Genomic DNA, 17,631 nt, shown 5'->3' on the forward strand with positions numbered 1-17,631 from the left:
ACAAAAAAAAAAAACACAAAAAAACAAAAAAAGAATCAATGTCACACAAATGAGAATCTCTCTTCTGTGGCATTTAACCTAGTCTCCCTGAATTTCTACTTGCTACTGACTGCTGCAAAGCTGCCTAAACTTATGTTCTGTCGAATATTCTTTCTGTTCTTTATGAAATTCAGACTGGCAGGTATGTGCGAACACGTTAAGAACACCGGTGATATGGAAGTGTTGTCAGATGGCATGACAGTATCTAGGGATGCCCAAGTCCCACACCTACTGAAATCCCCAAAGGAGGTATTTGAAGAAAAGGAACAAACAGCAAAAAATCTAGTCACACTTTCCATTAGCTGGGACTGAGGCCTCCAATCCTAACACTTAAATAATTTGGGACGGATTATGGAGGACATCCTTTTTTCCTAAACTTCGAGTCAAACCAGACTATATATAGCCTGCTCGATTTCACTCCAAACCAGCCTTGGGTTTTATCAAGACAACTACAGAAAAAGCCAATATACACACATCTGGCAGAACCTAAAAAGATGTAATCCCAGGGAAAAAGAGTTGTCTCCAAGTCTTTTGTGGATAAATCATTATCCTAAACTCTATCTCTACCTCTCATCCATCTTCTAGCCCACCCTCCAACCTGTGGACCGGGATTAAAGTTGTCACTACACTCCACATTTATCACCTAATTCATTATTATTTATCAGGTATTCAATACAATCTTATAAACTTCATTTTTTCAGTGACTTCAATTAGTTGTTTCATCTTGGGTACTCTCTATTTCAGCCTCACAGTAACTAAGAGAAGGGGCATGAACAGGACAAACCCTGCAGCCCTGCTCTTTGCTAATCTACACTGAATGCTCACTACATGTAAAAAGCTGTTCAAGGTGCTTCACATAATCCTCGTGATACCCTATGATATTGGTGCTCTTACCATTCTCACTTGATAGATGACAAAACTTATGCATGGACAGACTAAGTGACTCACCCAGTGTTCAAAGCTAGGAGATAGCACAGCTGGGATTTGAACCCAGTGAGTCTTAACTACATTAGGGCTACTCACGGGTTCCTTTTAATTACACAGTTCTAACACAGAAGCAATGTGACATTTGACATTTCATCTGTTCCTGGGAATGATCTTCAGAAGCGCACACGGTAGGTTTCCATGCTGCAGATGAGGTAGAAGAACACAGATGTAGGAAGAGAATGGGCTTTGGAGCAAACGATTGGCTTCCAATCCCAGCCCTGCCATTCCTGACTTGTGGGATCTTGAACATGACTTGCCTTTCGGGGCCTAAATTCCCAAATGTATTCACTTTCCTGCTGCAGATAACAAATGAGCACATAAAGTGCCTCACAGCTGTATTTGACACCTAATGTACATTCAATAAATTGTAGCTTTTTAATAATTTATAGTTCAACACACCGATGCACAAAAAGGTTAGTGACTAGTGGAAACAAAACACAAGGCACAGAACCTAGATCCCTTGATGTCTAGTCCAGTCAGGGCCCCTAACTCCACCAAATACCATTACTCACTTCAATGTTAGGATGGAAAAAGACTTCCATTAGCCTCATTTATTCTATTCTACTCTATTCTATCCTATCCTATCCTATCCTATCCTATCCTATCCTATCCTATCTTATTTTATTCTATCTTATCTTACCTTATTTTATTTGGGAGAGAGAGAAAGATAGCAGGGAAGTGGGGCAGAGGGGGGAAGGAGAGAGGGAGAGGGGAGAGGGAGGGAGGGAGAGAGAGAGAGAGAGAGAGAGAGAATGAATATCTCAAGCAGACTCCACACTCAGTGTGGAACCCCACAGGGGGCTCAATCCCATGACCCTGGGATCATGACCTGAAATCAAGAGTTGGACATTCAACTGAATGAACCACCGAGGCATCCCCATTCACCTCATTTTATAAATGGACACTTGAACTAACTCTCCAAGATACAGCATTAATGGGTTAAGAACCAGAAGTTCTAAAATCCTCTTCTGTACTGATGAATGTGCTACACTGGGACAGGGACCAGACAGTCCCAAAGAAGCAGTACAACCAGGCAGATGCTAGTACTTGAAATCAAGGTAAAGTGGAACTGAAGGAGGGACCTTAGACATTAGCTGGTACAATCCTATCATGTTTCGAATAAAGAAAGTGAAGACCAGAGACACAAAGTGCTTATCCAAGCCCACAGAGCAAGTTGTTTTCCGTAAAATGGAGCCACATGGATAAAGACAAGACTGTAAGTTTTTAATTACAATAAAAGCAAATCTCTTCTTTCTGGACCAACTAAAGGCTTTTGCTCCACAGTTCTAAAAAGATGGCTGAGGTGCTTCATACTGCATAACCACATTATTAAAGGGCATAGTTATCTCACAAACTTAAAAGAAGCATCTGGAAGTTGGAGCCCAACTCGCTTTGCTGCTGTAAATTAAGACCATCTCACTTTTCAATCCTGAAACTCCAGTGTCACATTACGATCTTTTGAGAAAAGATCATTAACAGACCTTAATTTGGCTTCTCCCAAAAGGAAAAGTTAATGTGTTCCAGAATGGATGCAGTCGAGTGTTCAGTCAGGCAAAGGCATTCTTGCCGATTTCCAGGGCCAGGTGTTTCCATCACTGTGTCTCCTAGGGTGCAGTCAGACTTGCAATGAACAGAATGGCACCTGCTGTAGATGATCACACAGTCTGCCTGGTGTCCCAAGAATAATTAGTCAAATAGCTCAGGGGGAAAAATTCAGCAATTATCTCAACTGAACTCAGGACTTAGGTAAAATGAATCTGCCATCTTCAGATTAGAGGTTGCACTGGCCTTGGAACTGGTTAGCCCCATAATGTGAATGAGAAGCTTGAGGCTCAGAGACCTAAGTTGCCTGTCCGAAATCACAAAGGTAGAAAGTAGCAAGAACAGAAGTTTCCTTTTTACTTTGTCCCATGCTATTTCCGCCTCACCAACACCAATTTCCTCTCCGCATTTCTTTGGCTATGGCTGGGCTGAGCCAAATCCCAACTCCCACTGCTACGCTTGTACCTGCTACCAGGCTGCACTGATGTGGGCACTAAGATGCCTCTCTGAGGGTGGGAGAAGGACGAATATTGGCTTCTCAGCTGTTTGGTTGCTAAGCTTCCCAGCCCTGCTGAGCCTGCTCAGAGAAGAAGTGCTAGGTTACAGGCTGCACCACCAGTTTTCTTCAAGGATGATTGGTCCTGAGAGGCTTGGGTTCCATTGTATTCACACATTTACTGAGCACCTACAGGCGAGATACGACGTCAGGTACTGTGAGATTAAAACTTTAAAAAAAATTTGCAGCCTATTTTTAAGTGAATTTGAAGTAGTTACCAAGATATATGAGACAACCCTAGCACTTGCTCTCCAGTAACTCACAATCTAGTGGAGGAGACAAATACGTACACGAGTAACAATCCTACAAGACACTGCGATAGGGGCCATAACTGAGAAAGAAACAAAGGACCGTGGAACAACCAGATTTACCGTCTACCTTCCTCCTCTACCTCAATTCAGTTCAAAGAGTTCTTTTAGGGTTCTTTTGGCTCCTCCATGCATTTATGCACAGGTGGACAACCCCAGGTGCAGTTAGCAGAAAGCAGACTCGGAGAGAGGACTTGATTTAAAATCCCAGTTTTAGGGGCACCTGGGTGGCTCAGTTGGTTAAGTGTCTCACTTTAGCTCAGGTTCCTGGGTTCAAGCCCCACATCGGGCTCTGTGCGGACAGCTTAGAGCCTGCTTTGGATTCTGTTTTTTTCTCTTTCTCTGCCCCTCCCCTGCTCATGCTCTCTCTCTCTCTCAAAAATAAATAAACATTAAAAAAAAAAAAAAAACTTCAGGGGCGCCTGGGTGGCTCAGTCGGTTAAGTGTCTAATTTCGGCTCAGGTCATGATCTCACGGTTCGTGGGTTTAAGCCCCACGTCGGGCTCTGTGCTGACAGCTTGGATCCTGGAGCCTGCTCTGGATTCTGTGTCTCCCTTCTCTCTGCTCCTCCCTCCTCCAAGAATAGACATTTAAATTAAAAAAATAAATAAATAAAAACTTAAAATAAAATAAAATCCCAGTTTTTGCCATTTATTAACCATTGGGCAATTACTTAACTTTTGAGAGAAGTTTCCTTATCCATAAAACAGAGTTAACAATTTGTTGGAGAGAATCAAAGAGTGTGTCAAAGTGCTGACATATGTTAAGCTTAAAAGTTTTTGAATTTCAACGTAACAGGGTCTTGGGGCGCCTGGGTGGCTCAGTTGGTTGAGCCTCAGACTTCAGCTTAGGTCATGATCTTGTGTCTCGTGAGTTCAAGTCCTACATCGGGCTCGCTGCTGTCAGTGCAGATCCTCTGTCCCCCTCTCTCTCTGCCCCTCCCCTGCCTGAGCACGCATGTGTGCTCTCTTGCTCTCTCTCAAAAATAGATATAAATTCATAAGTAAATAAATAGAATTTAACGTAACCAGGTCTTCTTTTAAATATCAGGCACTCATTAAATGTTTGTGGATGAAGGGGCGCCTGGGTAGCTCAGTCGGTTGAGCATGCGACTCTGTTTCAGCTCAGGTTATAATCCCAGGGTCATGGGATCGAGCCCTGCAACGGGCTCTATGCTGAGCATGGAGCCTGCTTGAGATATTCTCTCTCTCTCTGCACCCCCCTGCCCCACCCCCCGCTCACGTGTACTCTCTCTAATAAAAAAATAAGAATAAATAAAAATGTTTGTAGATGAATATTCTGAAAAATAGTTTCTTCTTTCTGATTTATCAAGCAACTTCTCTCTCCCTAATTCTGTTCACTTCTAAACCATCATTTTTCAAAATGTGCTCCTGAAATACAAGCTAGAACTACCAAGTTCTCTCCAAATACTCTCCTAGCCCATCCATCCTTAATAGTAAAATATATAAACCCTACACTAATTCAAGTCCCACCTCATTTAAGAAGCTGTCAGTCGGCAGCCACTTTAAAAATCTGAGTCAGTTTGTGAAAGGGAACAGCCTCTTCTGTCTTTTGTGCAACATCTGACAAATGAAGGCTTCGTCGCCAGAAAAATCAATTTCATCTCTAGTGCTACTACTTCCTTTTCCTGAGCCCTTGTACCTACCTCACTGATCTTTGGAGATACCTCGGGCCTTAAAGAAAAATATAAAGGCTCTGAAGAGCAGAAGTTTCCTATACGCTAGAATGTTATTAACCTTTGTATCTTGACTTCATATTACAAGTCGGGACTGACTTAACAGGAGTTAAAAGCCACGATTATCTACAACCGACTGACAGACACAAAGTCTGTCCTCAAAGGCTTTACATTATTAGAAGATGAAACTTTTGTGAACCATAAAGCAAGTATGAATACCACAGGAATGATACTGTAAAAATACGATGGGTACTCATAAGGCAGTAAAAACAATTTTTTGGCTCTACTTTTGCTTTGAGAAGAGGAAGGCAACATTAATGAATTCCTACTGTATCTCAGGCATTGTTTTTACAGATGACAGCTTATTGTACCATCAGGGCAATCCTCTGGAAGGAGTTATTATCTCCATTTAACAAATGAGAAAACTGAGGCCCCAAAGAGAGTAAGTGGCAGTCTCAAGTAAAAGAGCCAGGACAGGAATCCAGGTTTTGTCTGCTCTCCAAATACAACGCCTTCTTCCTCAAAGGCCGATCGTTCATTCAGTCACCAAAGATGTGATGAGCACCTATTATTTTCTACCCACCTACTTGGGACTGAGATACACGACCACGAACAAAACACTCAGGGCTCTGTCCTCATGGAGCTGAGTATCTTGTGAGGAAGACAGACATTACACAAGTACGCAAATACAGGGTGAGCCTATGTATTTATGGTGGGGCAAAGATCTCTGAGGAGACGGCGCTAGGGTTGAGACCAAAAACATGAAAAGAAGTTGGTGGGAGAGTGGGGCAGTTACAGACAGCATATGCAAAAGTCCTGAGAAGGAAGCAAGCTTAGAATACTCAGAGTTGTAAGGAGGCCAGTGTGGCTGGTGTGTAAGTAGAATGAAACAAAACCACACTGTCCACGTAAGCAGAGGCCAAGTCATGTAGGGATCATGAAATTGTTTGGATGAATTCAAGTACAATGAGAAGCCTAGAAGTGCGAGAAAGCAGCATGTTCAATCTGTTCTAGATGTTATTCTGGCTGCAACGGAAAGAACAGATTGGAGAGGAACTACAATAGACATTGGGGCCCCAGTAAGGCCAGGTCAAGAGATGGCGGGCTTGAACTAACGGGGTGCCATAGGGGTAAAGAAGTATACAGATAAGAGATACATTTGGGAGGTAGTAATGACACAAGTTGCTGGCGGACTGGAGGGAGAGGAAAAATCAAAATCAAATCAAGAGGAGAAATGAAGGGCGAGACCCAGACATTTAGCATGGGTACCTGGAAGGGTAGTGGCTGCATCTGCTGAGATGAGAAAGACCAGAAGAACAGATTTGGCTAGAAAAGGGAAAAAATTAAGGGGCCCCTGGATGGCTCAGTCAGTGAAGCATCTGACTCTTGACCTCAGGGTCTTGAGTCCGAGCCCCACGTCTGGTGTTGAGATTACTTAAAACAAAACAAAAAAAAACATTTCTAGAAAGAGAGAAAGAGATAATAAAGGGAGAAATAAGAGAAAAAATTCAGTTTAAAACATAAATTAGACATGCTGTGACGTATCCAAATGAAGATGTCAAGTATGCAGTAGGGAGTCTGGAGCTTAGAGGAGGTACAAGTGGTAGCCAGACACTCCTCAAGTCCTTCCTGTTTGGAACTCCAATGCTTAACATATTCTCAAGTGGACACGAGCTCCAGACCCAGCAGCTTTTCACCTTCAGTCCATGCTTAACATAAAGAGTAGGTGTTCAAGCCAAAAGAGTATACCTCTCCTTGGAAAATAGTGTAGAGAGCAGGCAAGTTCTCCATGGTCTCGGGTCTTCCTGAATTCATCCTTAATGTTCTATGGCTCCTCCATTTCTCCTCTGGTAAAGCTAATTCAAGTGTCCTATCACAAAGAAATAAGACAACACTATGAAAGACATCTGCATTAAAGAAGAAACGTGCACATAACCCACAGCTAATCTCTACAGAGTAACAGCATTAGTTAGATTTACCACCATGTGCTTTCATCCACCTCTCTCTTGCCCACTGTGATCACGGTAAGTTGTGGAAACTTTGCTCTCTCTTTTTTTTTTTTCCCAATTTGATACCTACCCAAAGGCATTAGTCTGTTTTTTTTTGTCTTCTAATTGCTATTATTACTATTCTTTTGTCAAGGGAAGGCTTTTGAGATGTGCGTGTGAGAGACTGAATCTTGAAAAAGGGAATGGTAGTAGCAATAAGAGCTAACGGTTATCAAGAACTTACTATATCCAGGTACTGTGCTAAGCACTGGACATCCAGTATCTCATTTAATCCTCAAAACTCTCAAGATGTAGGTTATATTCTTATATAAATGACAAAAACAACCAGGCTTCCAGAGGTCAAATTACGAGGCCTATTTGACATCAAAAAGCTAGGAAATACTGAAGTCAAATTCTGGCTGACACCAGAGTCCCCATCTGTTTCGTTTTGTTTTGTTCTGGTAGTTATATTTATTTACGTGATGTCTACACCAAACATGCGGCTCAAACTCACAACCCCGAGGATCAAGTGTAGGATTCTCTACCGAGTAACCCTGCCAGTGCCCCCCTACCCCCGCCTGCTTTTAAACACCACGCAAGGTGTTAATCTGAAGTGACTTTCAAAAGAGACAATAGCTTATTTTTTTCCTTATAAAACTAAAAACACACATGCTCATTTTAAAAGTTCAGATGATAATACGTAGTCAAAATAAAGAAAAAAATCACTCATCATTCAATTCTGTTTATATTCTTTAAAATTTCTTTATATATATGTTTTTTAATGGAATCATGAAATTATTAACCGTTAATTAACAATCATTTAAAAATATATTTTAGTAATTTATACACACACATACGCACTTGTATGCACCAATTTTACTTATTTATGAATCATGTTAAAATGCAGACTGCAATTCAGTAAGTCCGAGGTGGTGCCCAAGACTGTGCATTTCCACAAGCTCCCAGATGATGCTGATGCTGCCTGAGTAGAAAGTCTCACAGCTTTGGGTGTGTCTGGGTGGCTCAGTCGGTTAGGCATCTGACTTTGGCTCAGGTCATGATCTCACAGTTTGTGGGTTCGAGCCCCGCATCGGGCTCTGTGCTGACAGCTCGGAGCCTGGAGCCTGCTTTGGATTGTGTCTCCCTGTCTCTCAGCCCCTCCCCCTCTCGTGCTCTGTCTTCTGTCTCTCAAAAATGTATACATGTTAAAAAAAATAATAAAAAAATTAAAAAAAAAAAAGAAAGAAAGTCTTACAGCTTTGGAGTTGGAAGGGACCTCAGTCTCCTGGTTTTATCAGAGAGGAAACTAGCAGTCCAGTGGCTTTTACCCATGCCACTTTACTCTGCCGAATAAAATCAGTGCTACACAAAGATAAATCTAATGGTACTGCCCTCAGTTCGGTTTTTCCCATTTACATTTGCCAACAGTAAGACTTGAACCTCTATTTTCCCTAGATTTTCATAACCAAATACTTTCTTTTCTCCTCAATTCCCAGCACAACCCCTCACTTTCACATGATGGCTCTGGGTCCTGGTTTTGGAAACTCTACCTGATCTAGAGCATCGTCTATTAACTGCACTGCCTCACTTAAAACAGAACTGAAAGAAATCCCACCAGCTTTCCAAACCCTGCTTCTTGTATCATCCCCAGGTTCCTACATCCTTGTCCTTGAGTTCCATAAGACAACTTTGTACCCTTATAATAAACTCGCCCTTTTCTGCTTAGGTCAGCCACACGTGGTTTTCTGTTACTCTACTAATAGCACATGGAACGAGGGCAGATTTGTCAGTTCTTGAGAAATGGCTGGTAAACAGGTTAAATCCAGGTATCACAGCCTGGTTGGCTCCTGCCCCTGTCACTTCCTAGCTCTGCAGGCTCATCTCCAGTCTTCCCCTCTCTCTGACTAGCACCTCTTATTTCACATCCTAAAACAGAGGTTACTGACCTGAGGCCAGTGGCTCCATCAAGAGACTTTAATTCCTCCAGCTCCTGGAGCACTAGTGAGGTACAGAGTCCATAGAGGCATCAGCAGCTAGGACAACTAAATTGAGCTCAAACATCTTAGTCTATAACCTGTTCCTCTCTACACAAAGGTCATGGAAAGAGAAAAAAAGAAAAAGAAAAAAATCTAAAGTTGATTCTTACAGATTTCTGCTGTGGTCAGTGTAGGAGTACATAACTTAAAGCTCTCCTGTTGGCTCCTGCCACAGAACAGGAGCCTGAGAAACCCTATGCGATTCTTCAAGAAGGAGAGTGGCATGCATTAATGAGGGAAATCTGGAAACATGACAGTAACAGGTTTACAATTTCAGGAAAGTAGCAGGTTGCCATTTTTAAAAATGGACCTTGATATTTTCTTTCAAATTGTGTCCTATAAAAACCTAGAGTTTTATGGTGGTTGTTCAGAAACTCCTCAACCTGAGTTTATTTGTAAACAGTCAACTCTGAAATATCTAGGGACCACAGGGTTCAAGAAAGCCAAAGAAGTAGGGCTGGAGGCCAACCAACCAGGGGAGAGTCCTCAAAGGAAGGGGGAACACATCCCCAAAGAAACCAACTTCTGGAGGTCCTGCCCAGAGCAGTTGGGAGCCAGTAGTTTCTCTTCAGTAATTAGTAAGAGACTGTTTATTGCCAATTCCCACTTGCTCTCCCCGCCTTGGGTTGGACCATGGGAGCAAGGAGGAGTGAAGGGTACAGGAGTGTATTCTGCTTGGATCCAATTTATCTATTAAGCTTCTAAATAAGATGTCATTTGAAAAAAAGAGTCCTGCTGTTTTAAGAAAGTTTATGAAACACAGATATAGTCAGTCCAGTCAAATAGGACCACATCTGTAGACTTAAAAGAGCAAGTAAATTGACAAGGATCGAGGTATACCATTTAGAGTTGCTTTGCAATAATTCTAGAAACAGAGTATCTTCTTTAAGTGCTTCATTTTAAGTGAACGTTTTTTAAACACTGTAATGTGTGGGGAGGCAACAGGGACCCAGTTACTATCCACCCACTTCCCAAAGCAAGGGACAGAGCAAGGAGAGTGTGGGGACGGGAGGTGTGGCAGGGGAACGAAGGCCCAGAGTGAGGTCAGAACCTATATTGGGTGAGGAGGAAATTTGCAAAGATCAACCCAGTGTGAAAAGGAGCAGCGTAATGATGGCATCCACATATTGGGCTGTCCAGAATGATGACAGGGCCTAAAGACTAGAAGAAGTAGGGGCGCCTGGGGGGCTCAGTCGGTTAAGCGTCTGACTTCGGCTCGGGTCATGATCTCACGGTTTGTGGGTTCAACCCCCCGCATCGGGCTCTGTGCTGACAGCTCAGAGCCTGGAGCCTGTTTCAGATTCTGTGTCTCCCTCTCTCTCTGCCCCTCCCCCACTCGTGCTCTCTCTCCCTCTGTCTCAAAAATAAATAAGCATTTAAAAAATTTTAAAAAAAAGACTAGAAGAAGTGATGCAATGTTAACTTTCTGGTTATAGTAGTTACAGTGTGGTTATACAGGAGAATGTCCTTGTTTGTAGGAAAACTAAAGTATTCAGGGATGATGGGACATCAGGTCAGCAACTTAGCTCGCAAATGATTCATAAAAAAAATGTTATCTGTACTGTACCTCCAGTTTTGTGACTATTTCAAACTTGTTGTTATTTTAAATGTGCATGCGATTAAAAAAGAAAAACATCCTGCTCTCCCTTCTCTCAAGCAACATGAAGCTCATAGAACAATATTAAATTGGTAAGATACTGTTTTTTGTTTTTTGAGAAAAAGCAACATGAGCAGGGGAGGGCCAGAGAGTGAGGGAGAGAGAAAATCCCCAGCAAGCCACACACTGTCAGCTCAGAACCCACCCACCCGCCCCACTCCCCGATGCAAGGCTCAAACCCATGAACTGCGAGATCATGACCTGAACCGAAACCCAAGAGTCAGATGTTCAACCGACTGAGCCACCCAGGCGCCCCAAATTGGAAGATATTTTAAGGCATCTTTGGAACTTCATTTCATGTGTCACCTTACTGATCTGGCCAAGATTGTTGTTGTTGTAGTTAAGTTTGTTTGAATTTAGATTTGTTGTGGTCGTAACAGAACAATAATAACTAGATAGAACCCTAAGAGTTAAAGGGATTTTAATTTATCTTTAACCTGTGCCTACGAATTGAGAGGAGAATCAGTTGATAAGTAAAAATACTGGGATATGAGCAAAGACAGAATGACTCCAGAGCCTGCATTCTCAACCACTATTCTCCATTGCCTCAAAAGAATTCACAGTGCACATCTAAATCTTGTGAGAATTTCTAACATGAACTAAGTCCCAACATTAGAGATTCCAAGGAGGAGTCATCGTCAGAAGGGCATTATTCATGGATGAGGCTATGATGAGCTAGGTCTGGATTAATTCATCTAAACATATAACCAAGGATCATTTCTTATTTGGTCTTCTGTTCCTCATACCTGGTATGCAGTAGGTACTCAAAATTTTGTGGGTTTTTTGTTTGTTTGTTTTTAAAGTTTATTTATTTTTGAGACAGAGAGAAACAGAGCATGAACGGGGGAGGGGCAGAGAGAGAGGGAGACACAGAATCAGAAGCAGGCTCCAGGCTCTGAGCCATCAGCCCAGAGCCCAACGCGGGGCTCAAACTCACGGACCGCGAGATCGTGACCTGAGTGGAAGTCGGACGCTTAACCGACTGAGCCACCCAGGCGCCCCTGTTTGTTTGTTTTTGAATGAGTGAATGGCCTCACTATACGCCAAACACAGGGAAAGAAAGAAGGGAGAAAGCATTCTGGTCTAAAGAATGTAGAGGAAATAACTTCCACCCAATATGTTGGCTAGATCAGAAGGGGGAGATTTTCAAATGCCACAATGGTAGCCAAACTTCCTCCTTCCCACCAACTTGACAGAATGACTATCTGAGACAGATGCTTCTTCCTTTTTGAACTTCAGTCATGGATTGATTGAGAAAATGTCCAAAAGCAAGAAAGAGAATAGTAAAGTGCAAGGAAAAACACAAAAAACAGACTCATAAAATCTGAAAGATGAAAAGGAATCATTCCCCTCATTACTTTTACTTAACTGAAAATAGGGCTAACAGAGGTCAAGTGACTTGACAGAGGCTGCTTACAGCTAGCCATTGGCACGAGACCCCATGACCAGTACTTACGCTCTACCCCACACTGTTCTTAGTCAATAATCCTGGAGGTCCTCTCCAAGTCGTCTGATAACAACAGCTAGTGTTCGAGTATTTATTTGCTGTACGTTAACCTAAGAGCTTTACTTGTCTTAAGTAATTTGATTCTCTTTCGGACCACTCGACAAGATAGGCAATTATCATTGCCACATTATAGATGAAAAAGCTAAGACATGAGAGAAGCTAAGTAACTTACTCAAGATTACAAAGGTATGAATGATGAAGATGGGATTCATATCATATGGACATTTTTTCTTCCCTTTCTAGATTGTAGAATTCTTCTGTGCATGCCCTTGTCTTACACAGTATCATATCCATCCCCCCGCAATCTGCAGCGTCTAGCACAATGTAAAGCACACTGAAATTTAGAACTGTCTACTGAAATACTGAAGTACTTCGTTTAATCCTATTTCAAACTGTTAACTCATCAGTTCAGCACATTTACCGATGTTTATGCCAGGCTCTGTGGTAAGCACTTCATAAACCTCCCTTCAGGCCTTAAAACAACTCTACAAAGTAGGTATTCCTGTGTACAGACATGAAGTAAGTTGCCCAAAATGCATGGCTAGAAAGAGACAAATACTAGGCCATTCCAAGGGTCATATGCCCAGGCCACTGTTACTACCCCTTTCAACACAGTCCCTGTCCTCACAGACTTCCTAGTCTGGCAGGGATAATGGTAACCATTTGCAATGCAATGTGACCAGTGCTAAAATAGTGGCTAGGTTCAAAGTGCTGAGAAAACAAGAAAGAGACCAAGGGTTTGGAGGACACAGGGAAGTTTAAGAGGTGACAACTGAAGAGGACTTTAAGGATAAATGGAAGTCCTATAGCAGAGAACACTGTTCTTTGACTTCATTAGAACCCTAATCTATCGACCTCTACTTTCTTCCAACTGTTAGCCCTCTCCAGCTTGGACTCCATAGCCCATCATTTTAATAATACCCTGACCGCCCTTTAACTCCTTGTCTTTACAGCTCACCTGTCTGGCATGAGTGAAGTATGGTTGCAGACAACAGAACCCATGCTAGCTAAGATAAGGCAAAAGGGAGTTATCGCCAGGGATCATGTGGCTTACAAAATTACTTGAAGGGCTATGGGAGCAGGCTCTGTTAGAACTTACAGGAACAAGTCCTAACCCGCAAAATAAGTCTTCGCCATGATCAAGAAAGTTATGGCTATCATTGCAGAAAGTCACTAAACCAGAAAGTTGGTGACTAAAGAGACATCAGCTCTGCTATGAAATCTGCCAGCAGAATTGGATGGCTCTCACTCTCTTTGTCTCCACATCTAACTCAGTTCCAAATTCAATTCTCACCTTAGGTGCAAAGGAGTCTACAAAATCGTTTTTGGCATCTCAGAATTTTCAGTAAGAGAAGGCAATGTGCGCTGCTTTGTAAGAGGTAGAGGTAGAAACGTGCGCTGAGCAAGTCAAACCCACAGTCCTCACCACCATACCTTGGTATGTTTCCTGCATGCCGGCACAGAACAGCCTGATGTTGCTAGAAAAAAATGATGATCTCCAACCTCAAATCTGCAAGACAATTCTACATTTCTCTGGTCACACAATTCTCCCACGATCTACAACGTCTTTCACACCTTCTGCAATCTTCTCAAATCTCTGATCTCCTCTCACTCTAAGCATATGATCACATCACCTACTTTACAGAGAAAATAAAAGCCATGAGAAAGGAATTCATTTTATCACTACCAAATATACAAACAGACTGTACCTACTGCCTTCATTTCCTTCTTCCTTTCTAGTCACTGGAGAAACTGTCCATCTTCCTAAGGTTGCTCTAACTGTACTTTGGATCCCATCCGTTCCCACGTTTTCACAACACGATCAATGACCCAATTTCTCTCTCTCTCACTTTCTCCTTCGCCCTCTCAGTTGGATCCTTGGTGACCCCTCATCTCCTTCAGCTTCCACATCCTCTCCTCTCCTTTACAATCTTATGTATGAAAAATACTCTGTAGATTCACTGCCTCCATTTCCTTTCCTGAATCTCTGCCTCATGTCTGGCTTCTGGTCTCATCACACCAACTCTCACGAAGGACACCATAAGCTCCATGATGATAAAGCCAACAGACATATTTCAATTCTCATGTTATTTAAATTCCAGGATTTTCTAAAAAATTTTTTTAACGTTTTTTATTTATTTTTGAGACAGAGAGAGACAGAGCATGAATGGGGGAGGGTCAGAGAGAGGGAGACACAGAATCTGAAACAGGCTCCAGGCTCTGAGCTGTCAGCACAGAGCCCGATGCGGGGCTCGAACTCACGGACCGCGAGATCATGACCTGAGCCGAAGTCGGCCGCTTAACCAACTGAGCCACCCAGGCGCCCCCAAGTCCCAGGATTTTCTAACACAGAAACTTTTTCTAACACAGAATCTTTTTTTTTTTTTAAAGATTTTATTTTTATGCAATCTCTACACCGAGTATGGGGCTCAAACTCACAACCTCAAGATCAACAGTTGGCACACTCTACCGACTGGACCAGCCAGGCACCACTACACAGACCATTTCCTGCTGCTGAGGCAACATTCCTCTGGTCCTCCTCTATAGCTCTTGTGTTTCTCTTGTGGACTCATGCTTTCATTCTTGGCCATTACAAGTTGGGACCACTCAAGGTTCTCTTACCCACACTTATGGCTCATATTGTCACCTATATGCAATTATTCCCAAGTAAATGTTTCCCGAAAACTCACTTCTGAGTTCCAAAGCCGTATTTCAAACTGCCTCCTGGATATCATACCACCTCCCTCTTCTTCTTCCAAAAAAAGAACTACCCTGTTGCATAAGACAGAAACCTAGGACCTACAGTTTGATTTCTCTCCTTTCACTCCCTAAATCCAATCCATCATTAAATCCTACTAATTTTACCTCCTATATATCTCTAGAAAACTGCCCAGTTCCTGCAGTTGTACAAATACCTCAGTCTTCATTGCTAATAGCTCTTACCCGAGTAGTCTATCTGTACCTATCTCTCCTCTTATCTGTCCATGCTACTGAGCCTGAGGGATCAAGCCACTCTCCCACCAGACCACCTCCCCCTCCCCCATAAAAAACATCCAGTGGCTTCCCATCATTCTCACAGTAAGATTTCTGCACCTCTACCCACCCCCCCCCCCTCCGGCTACATCCTGTACGAGACTCTCCTTCATCTCCTCTGTATTGGCCACAGTGGCCTCTTTTTGCCTTTTAGTCATTTGCCACAGGGCCCCTGCACATGCTGTTCTAGATGGAATATTCTGCCTTCCTCTCTTGACCTAAGTAATTAGAATTCTCCCTTTAGGTTACCAGTTCAGGCACCTTTTGTTCACAGATGCCTTTCTGCTTATTTTAGGCACGCATAACATCAGGCCCCTCTCTTAGGCAGCACTATTTTACAGTTCTTAGTGAGATCATTGTTTTTACATGTTTGCACCAGCAGACTCAAGCCCCTGAGGTCAGGGACCATGTCTGGTTCACAATGTATCCCGAGGCTCTGCACAATAAGTATCAGTTGGACGATTAAGGAGGAGACCTGGTTCCCACGTATGAATCCAAAACTCTCAACAAGACCGTACTCAGGAGAAGCAGGCGTCGGACATTTCCCTCATCTCTGTTTCTCTGAGGCACAAAGCAGGCCCTAGTACAAGGCTGCACCATCAGTGGTAGGAACAAGCCGGCCTCCTCAGCCATAGAGGAACCTGGTGGAGCTGGGAGACAGGCCTTTCCTCCCTGGGAGCGTCCGGCACAGGGTTCTACACTGCAGGCGCTGGACAAACAAGCCAGCCGTCAAGAGCCCCAGGCGGCCGCAAAGACCCCAACGCTCTGCCCCAGCCTAGAAGCTGAACCCACGCTGCTCCCTACCCGCGCGGCGAACTCTGGGCCCGCCTCTGCCTCCTGCAAACCTTCAGCTGACAAGGGCCAGGCTCAGGCCACACAACCGAGGCGCCGCCTCCAAATGCCGCAGCCACCCACCCCCGACCTTCCTTCCACTTACTCGGTGTCAGCTCCGGGTCTCCCCGCCGCAGCATTGCGCGAAACGCCAAAACCCAGACAGCGCTTCCACCCACAAGACACAGCGCGCCTAGGTGGGACTCCAGCTCTACCCACCAATCCTGGCATCGTACTCTCGTGACGCCAGGAAGAGCTGACCAATAAAAGAAGAGCGTTCAGGGGGCGGTGCAGAGGAGATTACTGGAAGCCGATTGGTTTCTCCAAGCCGGAAGTTCTGGGGGAAGAACTAAGTCGGAACCAATCGCGCGGTGCCTGAGCCTGTCGGCGCGGTCAGTGGCGGCGCTGAGAAGAGCGGTTGCCGCCATGATAGAACAGCAGAAGCGCAAGGGCCCAGAGTTGCCGCTGGTACCAGTCAAACGGCAGCGGCATGAGTTGCTGTTGGGAGCGGCGGGGTCGGGCCCCGGAGCCGGGCAGCAGCAGACGGCGCCGGGAGCTTTGCTGCAAGCGGTAAGTGAAGTAGGAGGCGGCCTTCGGCCCTCAGCTCATCCTTCATCTCCGAGACCCCTGCACCGGGAGATCCCGCACTGCGGGGGCGGAACGAGAATCGCTACCTGCAGTTAAAGCAGAAAACACTGTAAAAGCCGTCGACACCCACCCCGCGGATGCTGCGTTCGTTAGCCCGTCGGACTCCTGTTTTCAGCGTCTCGACCACCCTGTGGCGTGGCGTTAGAATTAGAGTTTAAGGACCTTGAACTCAAAACCAGGACCAGGGCTTTCCCATACTTAGTCTCCCAGGGATCCGACATAGAGTCAACATTCAGAAAAGTTTGTAGAGTGGATGGATGAATGAATGAGTGAATGAGGGGAGAAAGGAAATGAGTGACACCGACTCGCTTTGGGACTTCGGGCAAGTTGCTTTCCTCTTTACCTCTCAGCGCTAGTACTGTTACTAACAACAACCGAACAATAGCTAGATCATCGAGTTCTTGTATTAAGTACTTTGTACATGAAAACTCTGTTAATCTTGGTAATAGCTAAAGAGGTAGGAACTGTTAGTATCCTGTTTTGTAAACTCTTATCTGGTAAATGATAGAAACAGATTTTAAGCCCAGAATCCATGCTCCTAACTGCATTTCTTGTGAGATAGAGGTAATGATCACACCTCTCCTCCTGGACTATTAGGCTCAGATCAAGAAATACATGGGTCTCCTCTCTCAACCTCTCAGCCAGTCCATGAACAAGTCGTGCTGGCACCCTCCTCAAAATATATCCCAAATTGCGACCACTTCTACCAACTCCATCACTAGCTCCTGGTCTAAGCCATGATCATCTCATCTGACAATTGCAGTGAGGTTCTAACTGGTATTCCTGTTTTCTGCTCTTGTCTG

At 43.9% G+C, this 17,631-nt stretch overlaps 2 protein-coding genes across 3 annotated transcripts in view; one reads left to right on the forward strand and one right to left on the reverse strand.

The window, feature by feature from the left end:
* ZCCHC17 (zinc finger CCHC-type containing 17) overlaps window positions 1–16,350 on the reverse strand; it is a 61,883-nt gene extending 45,533 nt beyond the window's left edge. The window contains exons 1-2 of one of the 2 annotated variants that reach the window (XM_047871458.1): window positions 16,287–16,350; window positions 6,878–6,998 (exon numbers count right to left, since the gene is read on the reverse strand). In XM_047871458.1, the coding sequence (XP_047727414.1) occupies window positions 6,878–6,943 (66 nt within the window). In that variant the 5' untranslated portion in view covers window positions 6,944–6,998; window positions 16,287–16,350. Of the gene's footprint in view, window positions 1–6,877; window positions 6,999–16,286 lie in introns of those variants that run through there. The other variant, XM_047871459.1, reaches the window with a different exon arrangement.
* Window positions 16,351–16,568: 218 nt separating this feature from the next.
* SNRNP40 (small nuclear ribonucleoprotein U5 subunit 40) overlaps window positions 16,569–17,631 on the forward strand; it is a 33,268-nt gene continuing 32,205 nt past the window's right edge. The window contains exon 1 of the mRNA XM_047873096.1: window positions 16,569–16,750. Coding sequence (XP_047729052.1) covers window positions 16,607–16,750 — 144 coding nt within the window. The 5' untranslated portion in view covers window positions 16,569–16,606. The remainder of the gene's footprint in view (window positions 16,751–17,631) is intronic.

This window comes from Prionailurus viverrinus, chromosome C1 (genome assembly GCF_022837055.1).
Source record: "Prionailurus viverrinus isolate Anna chromosome C1, UM_Priviv_1.0, whole genome shotgun sequence".
Taxonomy (NCBI): domain Eukaryota; kingdom Metazoa; phylum Chordata; class Mammalia; order Carnivora; family Felidae; genus Prionailurus; species Prionailurus viverrinus.